The sequence below is a fragment of the Marmota monax genome, unplaced genomic scaffold (genome assembly GCF_021218885.2).
Source record: "Marmota monax isolate L192 unplaced genomic scaffold, Marmota_monax_Labrador192_F-V1.1 WCK01_AAM20220418_F8-fsc00211, whole genome shotgun sequence".
NCBI lineage: Eukaryota > Metazoa > Chordata > Mammalia > Rodentia > Sciuridae > Marmota > Marmota monax.
The window spans coordinates 1,225,250-1,236,565 of record NW_026694080.1 but is presented as its reverse complement, the minus strand read 5'-3'; the positions used below and the strand labels follow the sequence as shown (position 1 = coordinate 1,236,565).

The 11,316-nt window shown below is 40.0% G+C and overlaps 1 protein-coding gene across 2 annotated transcripts in view; it reads left to right on the top strand.

Moving 5' to 3' along the window:
- Window positions 1-216: 216 nt before the first annotated feature.
- Window positions 217-11,316, top strand: part of Bltp3a (bridge-like lipid transfer protein family member 3A) — a 74,907-nt gene continuing 63,807 nt past the window's right edge. For both annotated transcript variants that reach the window (XM_046464392.2, XM_058585587.1), the window contains exon 1: window positions 217-442. In XM_046464392.2, the coding sequence (XP_046320348.1) occupies window positions 399-442 (44 nt within the window). In that variant the 5' untranslated portion in view covers window positions 217-398. The remainder of the gene's footprint in view (window positions 443-11,316) is intronic.

Sequence of the window (11,316 nt, the reverse complement as noted above, 5' to 3'; positions counted from 1 at the left end):
TCAAGGCGACTGCCAGGTGCGAACCGCGGGAGGTTCACCGACTAAGCGGTTCAGATCCCGCCCGCAGCAAAGCAGACGTGAGGACTGAGGGATGCGGCGGGCGCGCGCCCGCCCCGCCCCTCGTCGCGCGCGCGCCCGCCTCTCACCGCGCGCCTCGGCGGCCGGGCACGGGACGGCGGCGATCGCGTCGCTCTGGGCTGGCGGCTACGGCGCCGCGCGGGTGGGTGGGATCGTGGCGGAGCTCCGGGCGCCCGGGCAGGGGCGAGAGAGCGCCATGGCGGCTGCTGTGGCTGCGGCATCCGGTGCCCGCGCCGCGGCGATGTGAGGAGGCCTCCTCTTCCCACGACTGAGGAGGCTACAGCTGCCCGCCTGCCTTCCTCGCGGGCCGCGGCTCCGGCATGGCCGGGATCATTAAGAAGCAGATCCTGAAACACCTGTCCCGGTGAGAGCGCCAGCGGCCGTCCCGGGGCCCTTCCTGACCCCCTCCACCCTCTGGCTCCTTAACCTCCTGCTCCGAGCCGGGGCTCGGTGGCGCCCCCGCCTCAACTCGCGCCGGGACAGCCTCCCCCCGCGCCCGCTGGCGCCGACCGTTGTCACCACTCGGTTCTTCCCTTGCCCTGGGCCCGCGGGGACCGGGCGCCGGAGTCCCCTCCCCTCCTCCCACTCCAACAGACCCCGGGACTCCTTTTCCGCCCTCTGTTGGCCTGCTGCGCCCGCCCTCAGCTCCCACACCCCCTGACGGTCCCCCGAGCCCCCAAGGAGCCCACCCTTTCCTGCCGTCCCCACTGGGGTTGCTCCGTCCCGTGCCTTTGGACCCGCGGGGCCTCTGCCCACCTTTTGACCCGCCGCACAGGCAGCCCCCACTGCCTCCCTCTCTTAGACCCTTTATCCCCCTACCTCTTCTAAGCCTTGTCACCCAGTCCTGAATAACCCAGGTGTCCCTCAGATTTCCAAGGCCGACATTGGTTTTCTCTTTCCCAGAAGCTCTCAGCGCCTCCTCTTCTGTTTGACCCTGTTGCATCACCCCTGTAAGCCCTGCACCAGGACCGTTCCTTTGAGCTCCTTTCTCCCCCTTTTCCTTATCCTCATTACACAGACTAATTGGAGAAAGGTCATGAGAGTTGGGGATAAAGTTTCAGCAACCATCCCTTTAAGAAGATGTGGGTTTTTTTTTGACAGCCTGTGAAAAGTACCTGCAAGGTTCACTTCTGCTTTGCAGCCTTTTTGTTAAGCTCTATTATATCGCTCAGTAATTTGGGTATGAAGGGTTGGCTGGCAAGAAAATTTTCAACGATAGCTGTGTTAAGATCGTAGGTTGTCACACAAAAATTGGCGGCTAGCTTTTAACGTAGTTTGGCTCCACAGCAGGCATTGGTTTTCAGGAGGTAGGGGTTGTAGGGAGATACCAGTTGACATAGGATACCCAGACTTTGTACTGAGATACAGGTCTTGTCATTGCATTTGGTAAGTGGTGTGTGGGACACTATACCTGCCACTGCTTTACTTATTTTGTGGCTAACCCTCTGGCTTATTTGGTGTTACTTTGATCTTACACTTTAATTATCAATTACATTTAGATACATCTTTCATTTAATCTCCACCTTACAAAACAAAACAAAAAGCAGATTGGATTCTGGAGCTGGAAAGTGCCTTTGTACCCTTTCTCAGAATAACCCAATATATTCCTTTTCAGATAGTGTTACCCTGGGTGTTTGGTGTAATGATTTGAAAGTAAGACTAAAGATTGTAGGATGGGACAGAGAATCAGCCAGATGAAAACTTTATTAATTTATGAATGGACATAGGATTTTAGGGCATAGAGAGGTCATTTCTCCTCTCATAACTTTGTGTTTATGAGTGTAGGATTTTTCTTCCTTTTTTTTTTTTTGGTGTATGTGTGTGTGTGTGTGTGTGTGTGTGTGTAGGTGTGTAGGGGGGATTGAATTCAGGGATGCTCTACCACTGAGCTACATCCCCAGCTCTTTTTATTATTATTTTAAAATTTTGAGACAGGGTCTTGCTAAGTTTCCAAGGCTGGCCTAAACTTGAGATCCTTATTTCACAGCCTCCTTAGATGCTGGGATCACAAGTGTGTGCCATTATGCCTGGCTTCTTTTTTTTGTTTCTGTGTGTGTGTGTGTGTGTGTGTGTGTGGTGCTAGGGATTGAAACCAAGGCCTTGTGCATACAAGGCACTCACTCTACCAACTGAGCTGTATCCCTAGCTCTGTTTCGTTTTTTTTTTTTTTTTTTTTTTTTTGTTGTGGTTTGAATCCAGGGCCTTGAGCATGTTAAGCATACATTCTACTCCTGAGCTACATCCCCAGACCCCTCTTTTCTTTTTGAGACCAGGTCATGTGGTATTGTCCAGGTTTGCCTGGAACTGGGCTCAAGTGATCCTCTTGGAGTCTGGGCTTTTCTAATTTACTTTCTTCATCTCTGAAATGGGGCTAATAATAGTATCTACTTGGAAAGATTATTGCAAGGATCATATAAGTTAATATATGTAAAAATTTAGCATAAGTGCTCAGTAGAACATGAATTTTTTTTGGGGGGGGGGTCATAGCTTGTGTGACAATTTTTGTTTTAGTTTTCAATGGACCTTTAATTAATTAATTAATATGTGGTACTGAGAATCTAATCAGTGCCTCACAAGCAAACTACTACTGAGCTACAACCCCAGCCCTTGTATGACAATTTGATACAGGCATACATAGGCCTTCTCTCTATAAAAACCCATATATATAGACAGGTAATTTTTTTAATGTATGTTTTGGGGAGGGGGAGTTAGGAACCTCTAAATCATATGCCTGAATCCCTCAAGACATCTTGAAATGGGTGAATAATCCCTGATCTGGTTCCACCTCTAATTTGTGGCTGAGGAAACTAAAGCATTAAGAGGATAAGTGACTTGCCTAAGTTGCACAGGAAGGTAAGGTAGTGGGGATGGAACCCAATTTCCTAAAATTCTGGAAGTGCATGCATATTCTTTGTACTCTCTTTGAATATACAATTCTAAGGACTTTTTTTGACATGTATTTTATTTATTTTTATGTGGTGCTGAGGATTGAACCCAATGCCTCACATGTGCTAGGCAAGTGCTCTACCACAGAGCTACACCCCAGCCCCTTAAAGAAAGTTTAATCGTATGTGCTGACACATTTGGTGCACCTTTGGAGAACATGTCTTTTTGTTTTAGATGAAGTTGGAATTGTATGACAGACATTGAGAAATGGTTCTATTCTTTTGGTATTGGGCCAGGGACTGAGGAGGTGGAGAGGTTATAGCTGCAGATTTATGGGCTCTAGGAAAAGGTATAAGAATATGAGTCTGGTTGGAGAGGCCAAACTCCTGGGGACTTTGAGTTTGTTTAGCTTGGAAAACTTGCCTAATTATGGGTGGCATTTGAATGTCTTTTATTTCTAACACACAGGCTGACCTGCCTATGGCTCTGAGGCTTGCCAAACCTGATGGGGAGATAGAAGGGAAGGTTTACAGAGTTCCTGTGTTAAATAGATAGTAGGCGCTTGATAATTATTTATTGATGATGTCAGTGCTATTTGACCTGAAGGAGAATGTCTTGCAGCAGAAAGGATATCCCAGTGATTCTCATATTGAATTTTAGGCATTAAGTTTCACATAAGAAAGTGTTTTGTTGGAATGCATTTTTATTTTTTGTATTGAGGTTTGAACCCAGGGGTACTCCACCACTGAGCTCCATCCCCAGCCCCCTGTTTTCATTTTTTATTTTGAGACAAGGTCTTCCTAAGGTATCCATATTGTCCTCAAACTTGTCATCCTCCTGTCTCAGCCCCGCCGAATCTCTGAGATTACAGGCACACACCATTGGGTCTGGTGCATTCTCGTTAGTGATAGAATATTTTGTTAAACAGTATTTTTTGGGAAAAATATTGAAGATATTTTTCTTTTTTAAAAATATTTTGTTTTTAGTTGTAGTTGGACACAATACCTTTATTTATTTATTTATATGTGGTGCTGAGGATCTAACCTAGGGCCTTGCACGTGCTAGGCGAGTGCGGTACTGCTGAGCCACAACCCCAGCCCCAAATATTAATGTCTTTTAAGGTTTTTAACCTATAGTTTGGATGGCTGCTGTTCAGTATGTATAGCTTTAATGCATAGTATTTCTTTAAATAGACCCAAGAAAAATGCTTTACTTAGAAACACAAAGTAATCATTCATTTAAAAAATAGCTAAAATTGATTTTTCATCAAATTAGATTTTCTTGTTTTAGATTACCTTGGCTAATAACCTTTCATTATACAAGTAAGAAGGTATATGACTGGTTGTAAAGTAAGTCAGAGAAATAAGGCTAATGGAAAGAGTGTGAGCTTTGAACTTGGACAAACCAGAATTCCTTTCCAGCTCTGCCACTAATAAGCAGGCAACCTTTCTGAATCTTTTTTTTTTTTAAATTAGCAAAAGATAAGAATAATAAGAAAGAATAACACATAACTAACAAAATTTTTTTTGGAGGAAAAGTATTTATTACATTATCTGGCATGTAAATATGTGTTTAATAAAAAGTAGCTATATAAGATGGCTAGACAGGTTAGGGACACTATCCCAGCATGGATGCAGAAAGCTAACTGGCTTGAGTTTTTATTTTGTCTGTTCTCAGTACTGGGGATTGAATCTAGGCTTTTGCATTGCTTGACAAGCTCTCTACCACCGAGCTACATCTCCAGTCCTTTTTAAATTTTATTTTGAGATTAGTTGTCCAGGCTGGCCTCAAACTTACAATCCTCCTGCCTCAGCCTCCTGAGAAGCTGGGATTAGAGGTGTGCACCACTATGCCTGGCTCAAAGTCTTAATTATTTATTCTAAATTACTGCAGAAAATGTGAGCCTGAGTGACATAGAAATGACTGATAGATGTGGTAGATATTTTCAAAAAAAGTTTTACATGAAATTCAGATCATAGGGGCTGGGATGTGGCTCAAGTGGTAGTGCGCTTGCCTGGCATGCGTGCGGCCTGGGTTCGATCCTCAGCACCACATACAAAGATGTGTGTCTGCCGATAACTAAAAAATAAATATTAAAATTGTCCCTCTCTCTCTCCCTCTCTCACTCTCTCTTAAAAAAATATAAAAAAAAAACTTAAAAAAAAATTCAGATCATAGGAGATTTCAGAATTCCTTTTGGAGAATATAAGAACCTGACTGTGAGCCCAGCCGTCTCAGTCCCTGCCTCCACTCGTTATTACTCATGATACTGAAGAGCTGGAAAGATGTTAAGAGAGCATCGAGACCAGCCTGCAGTGGACAGTGAGGGGTTACAGACTCACAGAGGCTGACTACTTATCCAAGGTCTCAAATTTGTTTTTTTAGTTTTAGGTGGACACAGTATCTTTATTTTATTTTTATGTGGTGCTGAGGATCGAACTCAGTGCCTCCTGCATGCTAGGCGAGCACTCTGCCACTGAGCCACAATCCCAGCCCCTCCATGGTCTCTTTATTCAGTCTCAACTTCAAGGTCATGTTCCTTTACCCTAGATTTAAGGTATTATCACCATCATTTCTCAAATAATTATGTATTTTTTAGTAACAAATCATATATGTCTCTGTTTCCCTCATTTTCTTGTGTTGCTTTAGAATAAAGCACTTTATTTACTTGGCAAATATTTAATAATAGCCATCTGTGTTAATAAGCACTTTACAAGTCTTATGATGATTTAATCCTCATAATAACCCCATGAGGTAGATATTAGGCTCATTTTATAAATGAAGAAATGAGGCACAGATCCTACATTATGTTCAACTGGAGAAGTGAAAAGTTGTGCTGCAGTTGTGAACAATGAATCAAAATGCATTCTGCTGTCATATATACCTAATTAAAATAAATACATTGAAAAAAAGAAATGAGGCACAGAAAGGTTAGATAACTTGTCCAGAGTCATAACTAATAAGTGATGGAACCGAGATTCAAATGTAGGCACTCCAATTTAAGAGCTTTGCTCTTTAGGCATTCTGCTGCTACATGTTCCTCATTGTTAAGTGTTTCAAACTAAACATACCCATGTCCCAGCACTCACCTGAAGAAACAGACTACTTTCAGCACTTACTCTACCATGCCTCCTAGTCATTACCTCCATCAAAGTGTAACCACTGTCCTGTTTTTTAACAGCATATGTTTGTCTCTTTTGTGTTTTATATTAATGAAGTTCTATAATATGTATACTGTTTTTAAGATACATGTGCTTTTGGATTCAATCCCCAGCACCAAAAAAAAAAAAAAAAAAAAAAAAAGATGTGCTTTTATGCCTTGTTACTTTAGTGCCAAATTTGTGATATTCTTCTATATTTCACATCAAGTTTTAGACTCTATTTTCATTATTATGTAGTATTCCTTTGTGTGACTATATTTCAATTTATTTATTCATTTTACTGTTGATGGACCTGGGGATAGTTTCTCAGTTTGGTGACATTTTTATTGGGCTACTAGGTACATTCTAGTGCATATTCTTTAGTGAACAAAAGAACACATATATATTGGAGTATACATAAGCATAGAATTTCTGGATTGTAAAGTATACATATGTTGAGCTTTACTAGATATTGCCAGTTTTCCAAAGTGATTATACCAATTTGTACTTCTATTAGAAATGTCTGAGAGTTTTAGTTGTTCTATATATTTGTTACTACCTGGTAGTTTTCATCTTTTTATGTTAGCTATGCTGAAAGATGAATTTTACACATGCACACACACACACATACACACATCCTGGTAAGCCAGATGATCACTTCTTTTTGGTTGTTTTTGTTCAGTTTTTTTTTTTTTTTTTTTAAATGATGCTGGGAATTGAACCCAGGGCCTCGCCCAAGCTAAGCATACATTCTACCACTAAACTACATCTCCAGCCCCTGTTCAGTTTCTTAATTCTGATGTTGTTTTTTTTTTTTAGAATTTTAATATTTATTTTTTAGTTATTGGCGGACACAACATCTTTCTTTGTATGTGGTGCTGAAGATCAAACCCAGGCTGCATGCAAGCGCGCTACCGCTTGAGCCACATCCCCAGCCCAAATTCTTATGTTTTGAAATTTTAATCATAGGCCAATATTAGAATCTTGAAAATATGATCTCTTTTTGAAATAATGTTTAAATATAATGATACAATGAAAATGATTAGGATTATTTTTAAACGTTAGCCTATGACATTTCTTACTTAGAATGCATGTTAATGCTTAGCCCTCTGTCAAAATAACAGTATCAAGAGAATAGAGGTGCTGTTCTCCAAGCATATGGGTTTTTGTTAAAAACTTTGGTCTTCACACTACCCTATTTAATACTCTGGATATTAAGTAGTTGTATTCTGCTCTATAATCTTAGCACCCCATTGTTACAGTATTTCATCTTTTTTGTTGCTATTTTGTTTTTCAGTACTGGGGATTGAACCCAGGGCATCACATTGAACTCAGGGGAAGATGGGGAGCTACATCCCCAGTCCTTCTTTTTTTATATTGAGACTAGATTTCATTAAGTTGCCAAGGCTGGCCTTGAACTTGAGATCCTCCTGCCTCAGCCTCCCAAGTAGATGAGATTACAGGCTTGTGCCACCTTGCATGGCTGCATTTCATCTTTATTATAGAAAGGAAAATTTGAATTACATAGTTTTTCTACTACAATCTCTAAACTTTTCTATGAGTGATTCCCTTTTATGTAAAATGATTGGTTTGTATTAACATTTAAAGGCAATAAAATTTTAGGGGCTGGTAGTGTAGCTCAATGGTAGAGTGCTTAGCAGGTTTGAGGCCCTAGTTTCAATTTCTAATGCCACCAAACAAAAATAAATAAAAGCAATACATTTTCAGAGTGGTACTGTGGTGGGTATTTGACATACAGCAGCTTAATGTATGATCATGATAAGGGAAATTACCTTCCTTAAAAAATTGAGAAGAATGTCAACGTAGCAAAAGATTCAGGATTTGGATTTCAAAAGGAGGCTATGAATTTTGACTCTGCTGCTTCTGTGTGTTCAGAATTTTTTTTTTAGTTTCTTGAAGTTTTAGTTTTCTTATCTATGAAATGGGGAGAATAATACACATATTGTTTTGAAAATTAGAAATCACGTATAAAAGTGGTTGGTCTTGAAAAGTTTTTTTAATTAACAGTGGCCTTATCTTTACTTGTTAGAGCTGCTCAAGACAGATCATTTTAATTTTTGGAGATAACCCTTTTATCATCTTGAAGGTTGTGCCTAACTTATCCAAATGTCTGATTCTTTAAATGTTTACAAATTGTGTTTCTTAGCATTTTAATCTGGAGAGATGGAGATGAATGCTTTTACATTGGTGGGTAAAGAGGGAAGGAGTCAGAGGTTGTTCCTCTTCATCATTTCTTTTCATATCAAGACATACTACAAGGAGGAAACTTAGACCCCAGCATAGGTGAAACAGCTAAATGTATACACCGGGTTGGGCCGTTAGAGGATTTACTTTGAGAGAGTCTAACCATATACCATATTTTTAGAGTGAAAAAAATATTAGAGGTGATTTAGTTATCCTTACCTAGTATAGAACCTGGTTGAATAATAAACTGTGAGTATGGCATTAATCACTGAAAAGAAAGATTCCTTTAATCACACGCCAAATCTCTCTACTTACTGGTGTGTGACCTCCACAGCAGCAGGGACTGTGTCTCTTGACTGCTTCAAAACCAGGGAGTCTGAGGATGCTTTGAGTGGGTGACGTGGGTGCAAGAGAAGATATGTGGGTTGAAAGAACATGGTTGGAACTCAGAGAACCTTAGGCCTGATAAGTGGGGGCAGATGGGCAAGGGAATCAGTTCAGCCAGTATATTAAGGGGCCTTCTATCTCTGTGTATTGAGCGCAAGTACTTGCTACTGGTGCCAACATATACTAAAGAGCATTTTCCATTATTTGTCAATATCTGTAATAAATGGAAGAATCAAAATGTAAAGAGTATATGTTAGCAATTTAGGTACAGGGTATGTAGTTTGTACTGATTTGTTACAAAAATGGGGACAAGATATATTAGATTGATTTGTTTTATTTGCCTACATCAGTAATTTTTTTTTTCTTTTTTGTGGTACTGGGGATTTAACCCATGGAGCTACGTCCCCAGCCCTTTTTACTTTATTTTGGAGATAGGGTCTGGCTAAATTGCTGAAAGTAGTCTTGAACTTGTGATCCCCCTGCCTTAGTCTCTGGAATCATTGGGATTATAAGAGTGCACCACTACGGCTGGCTGCATCAGTGATCTTTTTACTTGTATGCTCAGTTTTTATAATAGAAGATTGGTTACATGTAACTTGGCTGGCAACCCATAAATTAAAACAAAATTGAAGAGGACATTGATGGTGAGATATCAGTGTGTTTAAGTCTGACTTAATGGAAATGCTGTATTCCTCAAATTTATTTCTAAATTTGAAATTTGTTGTGTGTGGTCCAGTAGAAATAGTGTTATGATGTTGATTTCCAATGTTAGCCCACAAAAGTCACAATGAATTATTTATATATAAATTTACAAGGTAGGTTGTTAGGGAACTCATTGTAGGAGTAGGAGAAGGTGAAGGAGGACAAGAAAAAAGAGTGAATTATTTCCTGATTCCTTGTGATAAGCTCCTTAAGATCATTGTATTTCAGCAGGAACTGTTTTTGGTTGTTTTGAGAGGTGTGATGAACTTTTTGCTGCATCTGGGGGTTGGGGTGGGGTGGAGGTGGAGGTGGAGGTAGAGGTAGAGGGTGGTGGGCAGGGATACTAATGTGTTGCAGTATGCAGAATAATCTCACATAGGGGCTGGGGTTGTGGCTCAGCGGTAGAGCACTCGCTTCACACGTGCAAGGCCCTGGGTTTGATCCTTAGCACCTCATAAACATAAATAAATAAAATAAAGGTATTGTGTCCAACTATGACTAAAAAATAAATCTTAAAAAAAAAGAACCATTCTCTCAGCACATGGGGAATGTGTGACCTGCTGAGCTGTGAATGACTAGGTTGGCAGTGTGGCAGAAGCCACACCGTGTGGAAGAAGGTACAGACTGTAATTGATGACTGTGGCAATCTTGATAATGCAGGAACCATGAGGGATCTCAGACATTTATGTATTTTGGCAAGTAGGTAATTCTTGGAAGTATTTAATTGCAATTGTGCAAATATTATATGCTAAAGAGTCCCTCTTCCCTACTCCCTCCAACCTTTTTCCTTTTGGGGCTCTGAGACTAAGAAATTCCAAAAATAGCACTCATCCTTTTCAGCTCAGAAACTGGGCATTCTGAAAAAATACTGTTCTATTGTAGTAAGCTCCCCAATTAGGGAAGATATCAAATATATCAAGAGTTGCCACAGAGATGAACAGATAGTCCCAGAAACATTGGGTGGTTAGAAGAAAGTCGATAAGATGTTTATTTTGTGGACGCAGAATACTCTAAAGAATAAGCTAATAAATACCCATATAGCAAGGGCATTGCTTCACTAAAGAACATTTATCCTAATTTCATCAAATTATGTTAAAATGTCATTATAAATAGAATTGGAACATATGTATAGAGTAGTCCTTACGTCCTCATCCCACTCATTCTCTTCCTAAAGGTTACCACTATTCTGAATTTGTATTTACCATTTGCATGTCATTTGTGTGTATTTATTGCCTCTACATGTATAAAAGTATTATAAAGTATTTTTGTGTTTGAAAACTTTATCTAAATGATATCATACAGTACATATTATTTTATAGCTTGGTTTTTTGGTTAACCTTGCTTTTTAATATATTTGTTTTGATAAGTGCAAAAAAAAAAAAAGAATCATTGTCTTTTGTCCCTTTTGACTTTTGAATGTTGTTACATGTTTACATAAGGTGAATTACCTGCTTAGATTTTATGAGCGTAGAATTTCACCTTGTTTTACATAAAAACAAAATATTGCACAGCTTTAAACTTTAGTAAATGTCCCAAGACTTCACTAAAGGGAATGGACCTTCATGAAGGAAGGTTGTTTTTAACTTTCCCATTTTGGAAAATGCTCTAACTCCTGGTAGTGTCACTTGTGATACTGAAGTCACTAATAAAATAAGCTTGTAGGGCTGGGGTTGTGGCTTAGTGATAGAGTACTTGCCTTGCATGCGTGGGGCACTTGGTTCAATCCTCAGCACCATATAAATAAATAAAATGAAGGTATTGTGTCCATCTATAACTAAAAATAAAAAATAAAATAAATTTGTATAGGTCTGTATTTGTAGCTCTTTAAGTCCTGGTGATACCACATTTGAGTGTAAGCATCTGACCACTCTGTCTTCTAGTGCGATGATGTTGGAACATTCGCATATTGAAATACAAT